The sequence below is a fragment of the Neodiprion fabricii genome, chromosome 4 (assembly GCF_021155785.1).
Source record: "Neodiprion fabricii isolate iyNeoFabr1 chromosome 4, iyNeoFabr1.1, whole genome shotgun sequence".
NCBI classification, from domain to species: domain Eukaryota; kingdom Metazoa; phylum Arthropoda; class Insecta; order Hymenoptera; family Diprionidae; genus Neodiprion; species Neodiprion fabricii.
Genome location: NC_060242.1, coordinates 23,011,863 through 23,030,923, shown reverse-complemented (window position 1 = coordinate 23,030,923; position 19,061 = coordinate 23,011,863). Strand labels below are relative to the sequence as shown.

Below are 19,061 nucleotides of genomic sequence, written 5' to 3'. Positions count from 1 at the left end.
GAAATCGCTGACTTCTCCAACTTGTAACAAAATAGAGAATTTTTTTTCGGAACTGGAAGAGAAAACAAATGATTCAAAAGTTTAAAATAATGTACCAAATAAATTAGTACTTTCTTTCCATCCTTAGAACTTCGAGCATTTTCAAGCTACCATGGATTTAAAAACGCATTTTATAGGGCTTTCAATTTCTTGTAAGGAAAATATACCAGGACATTAAGTCATTTTTTCGGAAGGCTTTTTCTCCAAAACTATCGCTGCATAACATCAATTGACCAAGGAACGATTTTGTAGAGAATTTCATATCCTGTAAAAGTGATAATTGTGTGTTATCCTCAGAATTGTGGTACTTTCAAAGTCAAGAGATCGCCTTCAACTCTGTGGAATAAAGCCTCAATTGTTGGAAGTATAGCTTCAAATCATGGCGATTAACCCCAGTTACTGGGGGTTTAGCTTCGGGGGTTCACCGAGGTACTTACCCTAAAAAATTGGGCTCGTTTTACGAAAGAGTGTTGATCAAGAAATGGCACGAACCTTTTACTATAACAATTTCATTAGCATATTTGATATTGACGAAGCTTCTTCTACATATTATATACGACATCATACTTCAATTGCAGATAACTTACAATTTTCACCCTCGAAACTGACTGATGCTTGGTGGAATGACCCATTTACACTTACATTCCTAAGACTATATTATACTGATTCAAGCTGAAGAGTGTCCCAAGCCTGAATTATGGAACAAATTGATTATTCGATCTCCACTTAGGTATGGCATATATTTAAACCTTTGCAATTTTTTTAAAGAATATTTCAATCTTTGTAAGAACGCACGCAATATTTTATTTTTATATAATAAGAGTCCTGTACGTGCAAAGGCACTAAAAACAAATTGGAGGATGGACAATTTAGAGTACATCTCGAAAATTTCAGAATGAGATGAAATGAAATATGGTTGCTGAAATGAACAATTTTGCGCCGAATAATTCTGAAATAGAATGCTATGAACATATTTCATCATTGTTATTTGTCCGGCCTGAACCATTTCGCCAATTTTAATGATTGCAAATGCGAAACCTGTAACGAGACATTAGTGGTTGTCCGACGCATGCCCTTTCTTCTCGAAGAAAACGTACCGTTTCCGATTTGACCTATTTTTGTTCCAATTTGTGGTGTTATCGATAAAACTTTGATCCAAGTAACTAAAGCCTGTGACAGATTATTTTGAATTTCTTTGTAAACTGATTGCGAAATTACTAATTTTCTTGAAACGAAGCAATGAAATAGGGGAGAGTTCGACAGCTGTAATAGCTCAAAGAAAAACGTATACGTCCTGAAAACTGTTGAAATCAAAATTCAGTGGCGTTATTGATACAGCGCAGCGTGTTGACAATTTCGATATGAATAATTTTATTAAGAAAAATGAGTGTAAAATTGATAATCTTATATTTGGGAATAAAAGTATGTCAGGGTAAAATAGGATTGACTCTTGGTTATAGGATGTGCGATGTAGCGGCGTAAAACTTGCGGATCTTTTAGAGGCGTATGCTGCTGGTAGATATATATATATATTCTATTGTAAGTACTGTAATTGTATATACTTGTTCACCTTGTAACTCACGAGGTGAGGTCACGGAATAGGAGAAATTAATGTTACCGAAATTTTTTTTATATATATTTATTCGTTATTACGCTATTTACCCATTATTCATGAAGCTAGCTGACCCATTGCAAATTTTGCATATTTTCGCAGTGCATTTAATTCATTGTTAATACAAAAACGAGTTAATACAACACGAGTCTTGTCGCCAGACTAAACAATTTTTAAACGGAACGCGCCGCAGTTATTCTTATAGCATGAATTTTGCAAAAATTTATCCTCGGTCAACAGGTTTTGTTTTTTTTCATTGGAAACCATATTTTCGCCAGTTTGGATTAACAAGTTTCCAATAATCTTAGCTGGTTATCGTATTGAATGTTCAATGGTGAAAAGTTCGTTATTCAACTAATGAATTTACATAATGGCAAAGCTACCCAGATTACTTATAGGTAATTTTAAATCCTTGACACAAAGTTTTGAGCACATTCACTTTTTGCTATTCAAATCAGTTGTTAAGTAATCTCTAAACACAAAAAACTTGGCTAAACATTTTGGTCAATGTTCACAAATTCGGGTTACATACTTTGTTTAAAATAATTCTATCGATACGTTTGGTCTGCTGTCATCTATTACACCGTTTGTCAAGTAAAAATGAAATTGCGCCGTCCTATAACTTGGGAAAGACAATTAGACCCAATCGTAGTAGTATTTCTGAACTGCTTGAATCAAATGACAGAAATTATTGAACATTTTTATATTCTTTACTCAAATGATTCTGCGGAGATGGGAAAAGTAAATCGGCACAACTGCGTTGGAGAAAACTAGTCAGTTTTTTCTAGATTCAACGAATACTTCAAGTGTTGTGCTTTAAAAGATTATTCTGAATCAGAATTACGAAGTAGATCCGTCCACCTGCCTGATGCACGAAAATAATGCCGCAAACAGCTTCTTACAGCGTTTTATACCCTGTCGGGTAATCACTTCATCGGAGAAGGGAGCCCACGTTTTGGAAGGGGAACTTATAGAGATAGACACGAGGTTCGCATTCTAAGCCTTTGGTTAAACAAAAAAGAGCTGTTGGACCTAAATTATAGTCCCGACGAGGTATCTTCGCGAAGCCATGTAACAGCAGCCTCAGATACCAATCTGCGTTAATTCATTATTTATTTACCTATTTTAATCATTATTTACGGACACAACACAGCTACCAACGTCTTATACTCGTCAAGAGTTTAAGAGCATGATGAATTCGTTACTATTTATACTAACTAGTTACATAATTATCTAATCGATCACAAGCTAATTAAGTTAATGTGGTATAATTATTACTTTACGAAGAAAAAAGAGAACTTCGGTTCAATGCCCCATTGATATGAAACGTGTATGACTTGCTGAATTGATGTAAGCAGTGCTACAGAATCATGCCGATATCCATACATCGAAGAGATCAATGTACGTTACACAGTGATCGAAAAAAGTACCTAATCTAAGCTCTACCTACTTGTTCTGAAGCCTTGCGGGCAAAACGAATATGTTTCGTCACTATCCAAGACATATTCATGACGGTTCATTCGTTCATATACTTATTTATATCAATTTCTTTTTTATACTTCAACAAAGTGCAGCACTAACGTGATATCGCGTACACAAATTATACTGCACCAAAATCAGCCTAAACAAACTGGAGTAAAGTAACGTTAAGATCGTGATCTTATTGCTCTATTCCCGGATATTCATAGTTTAGATTTATTGAAATCAACGAGGCAATATTTTCCGAATAAAGTAAATACTACCTATCAGAAGTAGTGCAGTAAACTTGAAAATTTTTATTTCCATTATCATCTTTATCATAATCAAGACAATGCCAGTGGGAACTATCATTATTATCGTCATTTATTCGTGGCAGTATGTATGAATATCTACATGCGGTACAATCACCCGAGACGCTCGACAAGGTGTTCCTTTCGCTGGGGTGCTAACGATAAGTATCATGTTCACGATTGGCGACACGTGGAACAAGGCGAACCGAGGTAAACATAGTTAAAGAATAATATTTCTTACTGTGGAATATGAAACCAGGTTCCTCCCTCTGCGCTGCGTACAAGCATATAGCTATTATCATATCTATGATGTTTCACTTCCGCGTTGTCACTTCATGCATTAAGCTCACGAACGATATGCCGGAAGTACTTGATGGACTTGCGAATGAGAAGATAATCGAGGATTCGATCACTGAAAAGAACATTAAACGTTTTTCTCATTTTAACGTAACTTTGACGCATTATTTCCAAAATAATACTGTTTTGCCTTTTTTGTTCATTGTAGCCTGGAGATAACATTTTAAAAATGATTTTAAATAAAATTCGACAATGAAAGGTGAGTCTATTTCACCTACCGCGACGATATTTCACACGTGAAAATTTTACCTTGGGTATACGCAGACTTATCAGGCACGTACAGTACGTGATTCTGTATAAAGATTTGTTATGAATTTCAAAAGTGATTACTGGGATAGGGAAAAGTGTACTAATCTTTCTTTGCTTCTCGCACTTCTTGATGGTCCCAAAACTGGGGGGCATATAATGGTATAATTAATGTACTCAACACAATTATAATTACGTCATATTCAATAAACAACTGTATGAGTAAATTATTTAAAGGTATTTTGATTTTATGTACTTGCTACGAATAGTCCAATTTCTCATTTATTTACACTCCAAAGATGTAGATGTTACTTTAAAAACGATGACTTCAGTTGGGATAGTGAGATCCATATAATAATGAAGAAAAGCAATAATTTTAAATGCCCTAACCGTAACTTTTGATACTGAAATTCTAAGGATTAGTATATTCTCGGTTAGTTCAACGCGCAAAACGGTTTGAGATCGATTTTAAGGGTTGCGATTGCTCAAACACCTTTTTTAATTTTTTCTTGAACAACTGAACGCAAATGCCCTTCGTGAAGAGGGATTCTTTTTCAAGAATTTAAAATAATACAATGTTGAATTACAACAATTGTGGAACATAAAGCAAAACGTATTTTATCTGCGGATAACTGGCCGTTTTCTGTAAAAAACGTATCGAAACGAGACCCATACTAAACGACTAACACCGAGATAAAATCCCCTCATCTTTGAACTGATATAACAATAATCCATGCAAATGGAATAACAATAGGGGTATTGCAATTTCAAAGTATCATCGATTAATTATTAAGCAACAGATGAAGGTATTCTGTTCGCTGTTCAAGTTGCAAGCATTATCTATCCCATACATCTGATACCTTCAACCGAATGAGCATGTGGATACCGATCTTTGATGACAGGATTCAAATACAGACGTCAAAAATAATATCAATAATCACAACAGCAACTGTAGTCGTAATAATAACGATGAACCGACATCTTGGCTCACATCTCTACGTCTGACCACAGTCCGTGAGATTCTCATTATTGGATACCTGGTAATAAGAAATGTCTGGTAATCTAGTATGCGTATCAATATGGTAATTGAACGCAACTACAGAGGCAGGGTTGTGTGAAATTTCGATTATTTGCTAGCTAACGTTTCTGGTTCTCTGGGTAGAGGATCGTCGCCGCTAAGGTCAGTGCGAAATCGGATCCCTTGCCGATCTACGGTATACAGTATAACCGAAGTAATTGAACCTCGAATTCGAGTCCTCGGGCAGAGCGTAGGGCAAATATGCCCTGAGGCCACGATTACACCCCTCCATTATTCTCAAACAATTGTTTGCCATTTCGACGAGGCGCCTATAAAAGACGCCACGTATCCCAACTTCAGCATTCGCAAACAAAGGTTCGGTAATAAACGCACGACAAACGGTAGCGAAATGGCTTTCAAGGTGTGAGATTATAATAACAGCAGTGATAACTTTTACTTATTTTCTCGAACATCTTTTTCAATACCATTATTGAACACGCATTCAATCAAATACAGTAAACTATCTATTTTCCAATATTTCGTCAAGTCCGTCTAAGGAATTTCGACGTACCAGCTGCGGAATTTTTTCATTCACACACATCAAGTTATTTTGGATTTATAAAATCGTAGAAACGCTTTCAAAGATGGTCCGAAATTCTCGGAGTACAAGCTTCGTACTGCACAATTCGTTCATAAACTTCAAGCTTAATTAATTTTTTTTTTTCACATGCGGAAAATTTTTCAGTCGCAGCTATGTCTGTCAAATATTATACCTATCATTCCTTCGCCCAAAATCCAGTCAACTGCGTTGTTAACAAATCATTTCTAACGTATTATTATTTTTATTTTTCAATCAGTTCGTGGTCCTGGCCTGTGCCCTTGCTGTCGTTAATTGTTCGTATATTCATAACCCAATGGGGCATGGTTACGGTGCATCAACGACGCAATACGGCACGCAGGAAGTGCATTACCCTTCCGGCGGAGGAGGAAGTTCGCAGGGGGCGACATCCCAGACGGAAAGTATCCTGAGGGGTCATGAGAACCTGCAGGGTCAGCTCAGCGCAAGCCAGGAGAAGGCGGTGCAGATAAGTTCCGGCCAGTACTCGAGTCAAGGAAAGACCGATGTCCGTGTAACAAATCCTGGATCATATTCGACGGGCAACTACAACAACGGCCAAGGCTCCCAAGAGCAACAGGTCGTAACGTACACACCAACGCCTGGCTACAACAACCACCCTGGAAACAGATACGAACACTCGGCATCCTCGTCCTACCAACAATCGACGCCTGTTTACGGACATTCCACCACCGCTTATGTTCAGCCTACTCCCGTTTACGGCCAGTCAACGGGAGCCGTTTACAGCCATAATTCTCTACCTGTTTATCATTACGCTACGTCAGAATATGCAGGACAAGGAGGGTCCAGCTATTCGCACGGAGCAGCACCCACCTACTCTCACCCTTCGTCGAACCGTTATTCGCAGGCCGGATCGTCTGCGGGTGGTCCAGGTCTCCTTGGAGTATCATATTCCCCAGCGGTCTCCGTTTCGCATATGAGCTACACCAGCCCAGTTGGTATTTCTTATGCCTGGTAGGCTGAACATTGAAGTCTTGCACAGTGGAATTATACGTATAAGGATATACACTACTTATAACTAGATTCATTAACCAGAGTTTGATTGATTCATCGTTTGTACTCCCATTCGTAACGGAGTTAAGTGCAGTTATTGTCAGATCTGAGGATATCATGTCAGTGCAATATTTCGACAATTATTGTCGAACGTTAACATCACGTTGTCTTCGGCTTATTACGAATCAGTTGATCGTAGAAAATGATGCGTACACATAAGTACACCATGCATTCCTCGAATCGATGGTACAATAAAGAAATAAAATCCGTGAATCCGTGTTTTCATTTTTGTATTACTAGTATTTATCGCTATGACCGGTAAGGTACGATGCAAGTCTTCCAGAATTAGACAAGACTATTTATGGTCTTACTTAGTAGTTTGAAAATGTCTAGCTTCGGGCTGACGTTGAAACTGTATACTGTATGAACTGTGAACTCTTCCTAGACATATCACAATAAGCACCAAGTTTTCGTAGTCACTTGTTCTCGAACACCTGAGGGTACGTATTAGTTTCACATTTGTCACGTGAGGTCCATATGTGATATTTACAAATTTACCATTCGAGGTAAGAGCTCCTTAAGATCATTCCAAGGTATTCAGTAATAATCTCATGGCCCATATGGCATAACGGCATAAACGACACATACTGTTATATCCTAGAGTATCCCGGTTGGTAGAATGAATTGTAGGAAAGATAAAAAGACTAAGGTTACAGCATGAGAATAGAAGTTAACGAGCGTCAATTACTGGGCTTCAGAGTTTATTATCAACTTCTTACTGCTAGTCTACAAAATGAGTACAAAACCTAATATATAACATGTTTCTACGCACAGCTGGGATCCATCGAGAATTCAGCTCGACGTAATCAGTCATCGCTTGTTCTATATCTGCTTTTACGTATACTTTTACCAGGCGTAGTTGACGTGATCGTTGGCGTTGCTGTAGCTCAAATGAGCGACTGCATTCGCCGGAGAATAAGCCACCCCGACTTGATGCCCGGCTGCCTGGCCCCCATGGGCATAGTGAGCAGGGGCAGCATGGGCATAGTGAGCTGGGGCAGCATGGGCGTAATGAGCTGGAGCAGCATGGGCATAGTGAGCAGGTTCAGCGTGGGCATAATGAGCTGGTTCAGCGTGAGCGTACACGGATTGAGCAACGGGGGTAGGTTGAGCATAGTGGATGGCTGGTGCTGGGACATGGTATGCCGCCTTGGCGATGACTGGACCAGGTGCCGAGGTGTAAACGGGACTGTTGTGAGCAGCTGGTGCATGAGCGTAGTGCTCAACTACTGGAGCTGGAGAATAGTGCTGGACCGCTGGAGCGGAATAATGCTGGATGGCTGGGCCGGAAGAATAATGGTGAACACTCGGTGCTGCGGACGCATAGTGGCCAAAGTGCGCTGGGCTGGCATAGACGGCTGGGTTAGACACGCGGATGTCGCTCTTGCTGGAGCTGGAGTACGGAGTCTCGATGGACTTGGACTGCGTGGAGATCTGGGCAAGATTTCCGTGGCTTCGGTACGTGTTGTCGGATGTGGATGTTATAGCCAGTCCAGCATTCACGGCTGCGATGCACGCGGCAAAGAAGAAGTACTACGGCGGGAAAATCACAAGTAGTCAGAAGTCAGCCGGTATCGACGTACGCAGGATGAAAGTGGTAGGCGTATTCACAACGAGTGCAAAGAAATATAGGTATGAGTGAAATCAGTCAGAGTTTTGCAAAGTCATCGCGAAAATATAACGAATCGTCACTCCCGATACATGTGCGAAATCCATTTTTAAATTATTCAGTCCACTTACGCTGCATTTTAAAATCGAAGCATATTCGTAAAAATGTCGAAGGTAGCAAAGAAATTGCACAAATTTTTTTTTGTGTAAAAAATCTAAAGTAAGACGCAAAAGCAGGTTTTAAGAATGACAGTTTTACGAGGAATGTTCATGGTGTCCTCGTAACAATGGTTATGCGTTCTGAAGAATCAAAAAACCAGATAAGAACGGATGACAAATTCTCACTATAAAGCCGTTTTCCCGGATAGGTGGATTATGTATGATCTTTTTCCTTTACCTTTAGTGCCATTGCTGAACGATGGAAGGTAACACTATACACGGAGCGAAGGTAGATATAGAAGAGAAAGAATTAGAGTAGATAGATCAACTGGTGGCTGGTTCCATTGAGTGTGCTTTTATATCCGGCCAAGCTTTCTTCTCTTCCCTCTCCCGCGCCCTCGTCCTATCTTCCTTCGAGTTCCCCTCTTTTTCTTACATGTAGCAGCACGACGGCAAATATCAAAACAAGGTCTGGACCGTATAAATTGGCCAATATATCGTGCCTGTATGCGTAAGTGAGATTGAAAACAAAATGAATGATAACTTTCTAAATTCTAATTACTGTCAACGCGTAATTATAATGTGAGCTATTTTATCGTTGCCGGCACAAGAAGTTCGCAATTCGAGTAACGAAATTGCTTCAATCATAAATGTAATCGGCATCATTAATATCTCTGCGCTAATTGTACAGACCGTTCGGAAATCTGCTGCGATCAGCCTGCTACATATCTTTGGATGCAAAGAATATATAAGATAGGCACGTACATACACGTCGTAACATTGTTATATCATGGCAATACAGAGATTGTACACGTTGTCGTGCGAGTTGCAAAGCGTCGTTGAGACAATGACGAGGGAAGTTAATTAATTTGTTAATCGTCACTTTCATCTAACAATCTATCACACGTGGGCTAACCAAGCCTTAGCACAGAACCCTGCGGCGAGGCAGATGATAAGAAAGTGTTGTTTTCGACTTTTTACCCCAGTATTACATCTCAAATGGGTGTATAAAAGTCTCTGGCTGCGCATACAAAAATTAATGACAAAAAGTCGAATGAACTTCAGAGGATCATCGGTGCTTTAAGCAGTTTGTCGCATGTAATCACGTAAGCAACATTACGCGGCAGTTGTTACTTAACTTTCTGCCGTTCATTGCGATTAGGTTTAAGAAAAAATCAAGTCAAAATTTCCACACCAAGACTACGCATGGTTATTGCGCAACGTCAACTGGAATGGCCCCAGCCTCAGGCTATTGTCCACTCTTTGGCGGTTCCCGAGGTCTTATAACAGCTTACAATTAGTAAATTCAGAGTCAAAGTGCAGTTGGTGGCGGTAGGTATAGATTATAGGTAGGCAGGTAGGTTGGTAGGTTCTGCCTGGTGAAATTGGTTCTGCTTGTACATTTTTACCGGATACCAATCACATGTGTTTTCTAATTAAGGATCATCTGGAGTCATGTCAATATGATTAATTGAAACTGGCCAATATCTTCGGGACGTAATATCAATTTCTACTTGTGACAAGTCAAGATCAAAGAAATTGTAACATTATCCTCAGGACCACGAGAAAGTACACGCCCTATACAGTGGCTGTTCGTTATAAGCAATGCGTAGAAATTAGGCCACGAACGATCAGTTGCAGTTTGTCAGACTTGAGATAAGATATTACGAGATGCATGTTACGAAATTGCGTTGCAGCAGACACCGCGGGGTGACAATAAACGTCGGGGACGGCATGTATTGTATCTTTCATCGGACGGTAAAAATTTAAAGACAACAGATACCCAATTAAAGATACGAATCTTACTCTACCCTGTAATGTACAATGACAAATACATTGTAAATACAATGAGCTGCAAGTGATACGCGCAGCTGTGTCGTAACTGGAAATGTAACTTTCAAATTAAAAACCTCCAGATCCTTCTTCGCGTTGACTCCGATTTATCAACAGAATCAACTTTGATCGTTGAAGCTTGTTTTGGATATTTTGTTCCCCACGTCAATTTTATGAATATCGCATAAATGCACCGCAATCTCTTATTCGTTATTGGGAAGAGCGACCACGGAAGGAAAATTCATCATGCATACGATTCAATTTATATGTATGTACTTTCTGATTTTCAAGATATTATCGGTAGAAAAAAATGAATCATACATTTAACAAAGACTTTTCGATGGTTTCGCGCTTTTTCTTATGAATCTGTATTGTTTTTTACCATAGGTATTTGGTGGGCGACTGTACAGAGTCTATTGATAAGTTTTATTTTTGACAACTTACCCAAGATAAAACGATATAGGTACGCCGTGCACTCGGAATTAGTCAATCAATCATTTAATTGTATGCTAAAAATATTAATCAATCATCCCCGAAGATCAATAAAATTTTTGTATTCGCTTCCTTAGTGTTCGCGAACCAACACCAGCTGGTTTGTTAATAGTCGGTTGTATTATAGGAACGTAACTACGATCAAAAAGACATTTATTCTATATTATATGTGTACATACATACATTGATAAGTTACATTTACGTAACACCCGTCGAGTCCGCCGCCCGTAACTTTTGGACTCGTTCGTTTACATACGTAATATCACATGTGTGTAAGTAAAATAGGGCAGTGACTTGTAACTGACATTTCATCCTGACGGGCGCACAGGGTAGGGAATAATACCGACGTTCTCACGGGTGACGTAATATGTCAAACGGTACAACGAATAAATGGTCACCCATTATGTGCAGTTTTATTTACACGGTTCATATCCTGTCCAAAAACAAACGAAATGGGGAGGGGAAAAGAAAATGAACATCTAGGGAAACTAGAAAATGATAACAGAATTCGAATATTGGCTTTGATCAAGAATCTGATGAAATATAGTTGCATCTAATCATTTACCAGAAAACCGCTCGTAGGTGCGTAAGCCTCAAGCGGAGGGCGAATCCTTTATGAATGAAAGTGAAGAGGATTCATTCAATGGTAGATGTCTGTGCTTGTGAATGAATCAAACTTGTCGAAAGTAAAGCCACTCCACACTCTTGGTGAGAGAATGTTAAAAATTCACGGAATGTCCTTTGGCAGATCAGTGGCATAATGTATTGGTGCAATTTACCGATCACCGTTGAGTATTATTCTATCCTCTTGCAAGAGAAACACTATTTTCATAAAACCTTATGGACAAGTGCTATGGTCGAATTATCCTGTGTTCCAAGGGCGAATGTCGGGTGAATCAAGATTGATGAGAACAGAACTCCGCTCTTAACGAGATCGGTTAGGTAAAGTTGCGAAATGGAGGACCGACCGATCTGTATTATATGTCATTTGAATGCCGTCACTCTGCAGCGAAATCTGACAGTAGGTATCTCGATACGTTACGTTCCGAAATTGACGTCATTTTGAACGTATAACATGCAATTGTATGTTTAGTCTTACGCCTGGAATTTTTTTTCGCTTATTGTGCCTTACAAAATAGAATGAACAATAGTAGTGGGAATGGTCAATGCGAATGGACATTAATTTTAAATCAAGGATTCGAGATGATTTATTTATTCCGCATCATTTCAAAAGTGATGCATGATCAGCTGGTGTGAACCGAAATTGATCGGGTTTCATGAATATTTATGGCTGTGTACTATATTTGTTAGGCTTACCGAGGCCCATTCGCTGTGCCTGCCGGTTGGCTTATCGGTGAGAGTGAAAGTAAAATTTTAGACATCTCTTCTCCCTACGTTTGTATAAATTACCACGTAGAACCGCGCCCATCTCCTCGGGGTGTATTGCAAAACGCTTTGAGAAATGAGAATTAAACTAATTTCAGGAACTGTCTAAACCGAACTACGAACAATTAAGGACCTCTACATCGGGGTTGTGATGTGAAATTGTTCTTTTTATCGATTTAAACGTCGTTACTATTACAGGTATGTACTTCAAATAAAATAAGTACATAAATGTAGCCAATAAAAAATTTGCATCGATTCAATGTCATACTTTGTTGATCTAACCGGGGCCTAGTTTTGTCATACTTATTTTGAACATAGTACTAGTTGCACCCTCGCTTCGATGGTATATAAAATTCAGAGCCAATGAATTCGGTAGGGTGTGGAATCTATTCGAATATGTAATATCCCACGCAGGAAATGACATCACTCGTAATAATGGCCGTTAGGTCCGTCTAGATACCTTCCTATATTCTTTCATTGTATACATTTCTTACATAAAAATCACAGTTTCTGGCACTTGACCTCATGAGATGTAGCCAAAAAGAGAAAGAAGAAGAATCGTAGTCTACTTTTCATATAGTACGAACATAAAAAAGGGTGCTGCGATATTTCCTTTTACTCGTTATTACTTTTCCAATCTTCAGTAGACTTTCTGATTTGGATAGTGCTGTTTAAAAGAATGATTTCAATACAGAGATCACACGATCGGTAAAGGTGCAACCACGATATTTGATCGAGAGTCAATAAATCGACCATTCGAAGGTTTACGGAACTTTAAATAATAGGCAGCCTGTTTTGCCGACGGACAAAACGCCTGCAGGTTAAATACAAAATAGATTACCAAAGATCCTATTTGCAGATTACTTATAGCAGACGGAGATCAGAGCGGAGATCCAGCACACCACGTCTTATCCGTCGCGATCGAAATCCGTAGACTATATTTTACTCTGGGACAGCACATAATCATTCAATCGGAACAGGAATACATCTCTTGGCAATATTTGTCGCATAAAACACAATTTTTATTATTTTTTATGTTGGTATTTGCATTCGGTATTGTTGCACTACTATGGAATTTTCACATCAGTGATCGTATAGGCTTGGGTAATAGTCCGAATAAGTGACAATCGGCGCGGTCGGTAAGGACTGACTACAGCATCCTCTTACGGGTTCCCTGCTCTCTGTCGCTCCAAGGGCCTTTCCGCTATCTGTCTTTGTTTGGCTTCTCGGGCCCAACCGCCATAATTTTACAGGATAGGTAGTGCGGCGTGCGCTGCCAGGAATTATGGTCCAAGTACGAAACAAACACCCCAACATGGCGCCGCGTAAGAAAGTTGTAAACGCTTCGCGTAAGCCGATTATAAGTGCTTACGACAAGGAGAATAACTATCTCCGAGGGCTGAGTGATTACCAGTGCAAAGTGCGAAGGCGTGACACACTGAGGAGTGCAAAAAGTCAGGCGGTAAGTCAACGTTCGAGTTAAATTTGTCTACAATTGTCCGCGTCTACCCCGATCGTCGGTGACGGAAGAGCAACGAACTATCGGCTCGACGGACGGCTTTGGGGTATTTTTTCGTGAAGGTCATAGGATTACTTGATGCATTACCGTGATTCGTGTGATATTTGTCTGATCACTTGTTTCTCTTTTGCATTTTTACGTCCAATTAATTATATTTGAATTGTTACAAAGCTACATAGCTTTTCAATTCGTTTTACGATTAGTTGGTGCATCCGTAAATCTGCTGCAGTTACGCCGCATCTAGGTACCATGATATTCCTTTTATGCAACAAAGTCTGTTCACTTGGATAATAGATATGTATTTGTTCTACGGAAATATGTAGAGGGGCATCCGTGATACTTGGCACGTTACGATATGCGGGAGGGTGTAACGGAGGTTTGATTAGCTGCCGACCGGCTACTGCAACTTGTTGCTCGACAGCCGGTTGGTTGGGATTTGAAGATTCAAATTCTACGTGCAACGGGCACTGTTTTGTAAACACTGCGACAAGTAGAGCCATCTGTGGTCGCTGCAACGCGCAGAATAAAGAGAACGTCGTCTATCGACTTGCGGACAGCCGTGCCCATGGACTGATGGTAAAAAGAACACATTCATATGCATCGTGTTAGCCCCGCCGGTATCCTGGTTGTTATAGAATTAAGGGGATCTATCCTCGTTTTTAACTGGCTTCATTGCGATATTTATTGTGATATTCAACAATTCAAAACCATTGGAATAGAGCTTGCTATAGAAATCGATCCAAATTTAAAAAGAACTCGCTTGCCCTAACGGTGAAGCGATGAAAAAGGGCAACCATTTGCAGATTCATCAATATGCATAACAAGCGTCATTCTACTACGATGGCTAAGTTGTTGGATCGTGAAGGAAACTTGCATTTTCTGGTCTCTTTAAGAATAATGCAAAAACCTGCGAATTAATCCACTCGATTATAGCATCAGATTAACAAAATCACTGCCTTGAGCTCATCCCACTGTATGGTGTTAGAAAAATATCTTCGAGCAATTAGAATTCGAAGCTCGATTATCAATACTGTTGCAATTTTTTGAAATGAGTTTAATTTTTTTTTATATTATACAAACACAATACCTCCCTCTTCGATTCGGAATGCTCACAACTTTCTCAAGTTCAATACTCTGGTAAAAAGTAAGTCGTACGTCGACGCACGACACACTCTGAAATGGATAAACCTTGAAAATCCTGTAGTATTAGATATATTTACTTTTTCTTGCACTTCATTTCAAGATTTTTAAACAATCTTGACTTTTACCGAGTAAGTTTAAACATCTGGTAAGGAGAACTATTTTTAGAAATTAACTTTATGAAACCTTACAAATTTTCATAGCTGATCGACATTTTTTATATTTTTCTAATGCTTATTACCATTTCTCTATTTCTGTTTTTATATTGGTTTTTTTTTATGTATACTTGAACTTTTAAATTCTCTAGATACTTTTTTACTTAGCTGGTTCACGTGAACCAATTTGATATTCGTCGTACGTCACCGATGATTTATCTAATGTTCATTATAAGCGTTTTCTTGTTGATAATTTGTGTAATAATGTAATCTAAACTTTATTAACTGATTAGAGTAACTGTCATAACTTGTGATCAAATAGGTATACCGTTCACTTGAATCTGGCTGTTACCGTCGTTATACAAAATGAATCCCTGTAACAGTTGACAGAATATGTTATTATTTTGTCATTCGTTCCATGTTCAATAATTTAATTAATCAAAATTTCTGCCAACGCACGTGATTCTTTAACTTTAGCTTAAAGTTAAAAAGGAAGCATATTCGTGACACATTTGCCATAAATGAATTTCTAATACTGAAACCAAAGTATTGAAAGATAAAGAAAACGCAGCGAAATCAATGGTGACCAGAGTCAATTGCACGTCGAGTTGACATGTAAAGTGATTGAAAATCTAGGTTGTTGAATTCAAATTCTACAGTTCGTTTCGTATAATGCCTTTGTTATCAGTACTGTTCGCGAAAGATGTACGCTTTTCATTTCACGTAAAAAAATCAGACGGAAAAGGCATACCAATAACAAACCTGTAATTTGTATTTCGATGTTTATACTACCTCGTGAATGAAAATTAAGAAAATCGTGCGAATTTCCTTAAATGCAGATTCTGAAAACATTTGAGGTTACTTTATCTTATCCGATGTAGACCGTCGAATAATTCAGTACAGTGTATAAAAATGAAATTACATCCTTTTGTCGATATCCATGAAATTTTTAATTCCAAACGAAAATTTAAAACAGTTCATAGAATTCTATTTACAAGCAGATCAAACCAGCTAACTCTTACCGAACTGTCACTGTCATTTAATTCCATTAATTCTCAAAATAATTAATCAATAGAATATCCACCCGACGATAAAGACCAAAGAATATAGAGGCCTTCACGAGGATGTTAAAAAGTGTGATGCCGAACCGTTTCCACAGATATCCTACTCAATGCTATTCGAGGATCGAGCGAGCCTGCCTCGAAGACTATGAATTCAAAATACGTCACGTTAATTCAAAATACTCGAAGTGACTTTGAGTAAATCCACGTGACTTTGCTCCCCTCCAATGAACTAAAAACGACAAATTCACCTGATCGCGAGTTCCAAGACTTCACGAATCGAAATAAATTCATCTTCTCCTGCTCGCTCGGCATAATTCCGCAAGCACGGCCAACCGATCGCCGTCGGCAGTGTTCGACCGCTCTTTCACAGGATCACAAAGATTCGACGAAACTTGGTTAGCGTACCGACCTCACGGTCCGCGGTCCATTCCTCGCAAGGTCGACCCTTCCTTCCCACCTCGCCGTTGAATCGTCCGAGTTTCTTGTTTACCTCCGGCAGGTCCGAATCGCAACAAGTACACGCCGCTTTTATTTACGCTTTTCCCCCACGGCGAGTGCAGCCTCCCAGCTCTTGCCCCGTGTACCTACCAAGTGCATGTCCTACCTACGCTCACCTGCTAATCGTTCGGCTATTCTCACATCCCGCGATCTCACCTTTTCTCACCCGCTGTACTGGAGTAAATCGAATGGAACGCGTGCGTTCGCATTCGACTCGCCGCTCCAATCAGTCTCGTTCCATCGGTTGTTCCGGATCGATCCGACGTTACGAGAACCACGTGGGCTTCGAGTACCGTCCTGCGTGTGTTTGTTCTGTGGTTTATACCTGTACCTACACCTATACCTATACCTATACCTACCTGCCCGCTTGTTCCGTTCTCATCCGCAACCCGCGATCGATGATTGTTGTCAGTCGCGGTGTTTCTCGCTCCCTGTAAACTTCGCTCGTGTTTACGGTAAAGTCGCGTTGAAAGTCTGCATGTGCGGTGTATGCAGCACGTCCGCAAGTGGGATGGCAATTGTTTGTGTTGTGATCGTTTTATCCAACGTCGTTCATCCATAAACAAGTAAGTACATCAGTTTTTTGTTTTTTTTTTTGCTAGTTTTCTTAAGAGGTTGAAATTGGTGAAAATTTGGTAGTTAAATTACTGATTTTGCAATGCCGGATTGACTTGTATGATCTACCATTTTGGTACAACATAGAAATACATGTGCTGCTGATTAACGGTTTACCGATCGATTTCCGAGCAATCCTGAAATCGTTAAATAACGATTTCCCCTTAAAGATGCTCTTTTACATTTATGTCACAATTTTTATTCTCATGATTTTATTGTATCACGTGGAGTACTTTAATCTCGTGGTTAGGACAAGTGAGGGGCCATTCGATAGGAAGAATCGAGCATTTATTGGCGTTTGCTATTAGTTTCGTTGTAAGTTCAAGTTTGAATTACCTAGTGCGATATTATATATTTCACAAAACCTTTCGTCGAATATTCGAGACTGTTCGTGGAGGTGTTCAAAGAGCAGTCGTGTAAATCAATTTAAATCGCATTAGCTCGTAGAATTGAACCGGCGTGAAAATTCATGTGAGAGTGCACGAGACCTTTGGAAATAAATTAAATAGTCTTCCTTATTTTCAAGACTACTTGAAAAAGATTCGGAGTTAGCCACGATGCCGTACATTTTTGTGAGAACAATAGGATCTCCTTAATACAGAGGCGTGATAAAACCCCCAAATTTCAATCACAAGAAACTTCAATTACCAATCTAAACAACTCACAGCGATAAATACACTATCGTAATATTTTCTTCACTCCGAAAGCATGTCGATTCTGCAATGTCAGTAGATTGTTATAACTCTACGTTCGTAAATTCAATATCTACAGATTTCATGACGTAGATTGTCGGCGATTTAACAAAAGTTTACCTTTTCATTAGGTATGCGGTAATTTACTTATTTTTAACCTATAATGATTTCATGTTCTGTTTTTCTCTGTATAAATCAAAAAACAGAAGCTAAATCTGTTGTAGATAATTCATGTAGAACGAACTACAGCCTAAAAATTACCAGAAATAATCGATTTTCGATAAGTATCAATTATTATCATTGTCGTAATTACTGAGTACCTATTTGATTTAATAACTGAAAGTTAAATGAATATTTTTACCTGAAATTGAAATTGACTTTGAATGAAATTAGAAATTATCAAAAATATTTTTCGCCATCAAGACTACGTACTGAAATTTACGAAACTTTAGTTTAATATACAACCTTTCAAGAAAATACGAAATAATCGATTAATCAATTGATTTTTACCGATTCAATCGAGTCGTGATATCTCTCAAATTACTAATGAGTGGGTTCAATTAGTTGATATTACGAGGTATAGAAATTTTTTTTTATTTTGCAGTTAGAAGATGCTTTGATTTAATTTAGTTGCATCTCACAAGCCTGTGTTTCTCCGTTACTTATTCCAAGACATTTCTATCCAGACGATCCCGGAAGTAAATTTTTTGATATCCTGTCGATTAAGTTACAATATCTTTTCGTACATCGCTTCGTAAGTTTTTCACTTCTTCTTTGTACACGTTTTCGACATGATTTTTGCTTGACTCGAATTGTCCAATTATTAGAATAATCGTTTTTTTCGCACCACGAAAGGCCTGTTAAATTTGTAGGTACTATTACACATTTCACTATTTCAGTTTGGGGTGATTATTTCTGGAATAATCAGGAAACTAATCCAAGTTTTGATGACTACTTCTGATAGTGTATTATTCGTAAATGCTCTGACGACTCTGATCTCTAGGATTTATTTATTTATTTCAGTCAAACTATCAAAGTATCAATAATATTCTCAAATATTCATCATGTTTGCCTTATTATTTGTCTAAAAAAAAGGAGAACCCATTCAGTTTGAAACAAATTTATTTGCGGTTGTAAATGCGGATAACAGGTATGTACGTATGCATGCG

General features: G+C 38.7%; 3 protein-coding genes across 4 annotated transcripts in view; 2 read left to right on the top strand and 1 right to left on the bottom strand.

Annotated features, from left to right (window-relative positions):
- Positions 1-5,379: 5,379 nt before the first annotated feature.
- Positions 5,380-6,944, top strand: LOC124179705. The gene is made up of 2 exons (XM_046564380.1): positions 5,380-5,462; positions 5,899-6,944. Exons 1-2 carry the CDS (start codon positions 5,451-5,453, stop codon positions 6,634-6,636), a joined length of 750 nt encoding a protein of 249 aa, XP_046420336.1. The 5' UTR covers positions 5,380-5,450; the 3' UTR covers positions 6,637-6,944.
- Positions 6,945-7,415: 471 nt separating this feature from the next.
- LOC124179706 (pupal cuticle protein C1B-like) lies at positions 7,416-8,893 on the bottom strand. Its single transcript, XM_046564381.1, has 2 exons — positions 8,737-8,893; positions 7,416-8,264 (listed from the first exon to the last, which is right to left on the bottom strand). Exons 1-2 carry the CDS (start codon positions 8,746-8,748, stop codon positions 7,578-7,580), a joined length of 699 nt encoding a protein of 232 aa, XP_046420337.1. The 5' UTR covers positions 8,749-8,893; the 3' UTR covers positions 7,416-7,577.
- Positions 8,894-13,524: 4,631 nt separating this feature from the next.
- The window catches only part of LOC124179618 (rhotekin-like), a 73,062-nt gene continuing 67,525 nt past the window's right edge, over positions 13,525-19,061 (top strand). The window contains exon 1 of one of the 2 annotated variants that reach the window (XM_046564203.1): positions 13,525-13,671. In XM_046564203.1, the coding sequence (XP_046420159.1) occupies positions 13,525-13,671 (147 nt within the window). Of the gene's footprint in view, positions 13,672-16,838; positions 17,152-19,061 lie in introns of those variants that run through there. The other variant, XM_046564201.1, reaches the window with a different exon arrangement.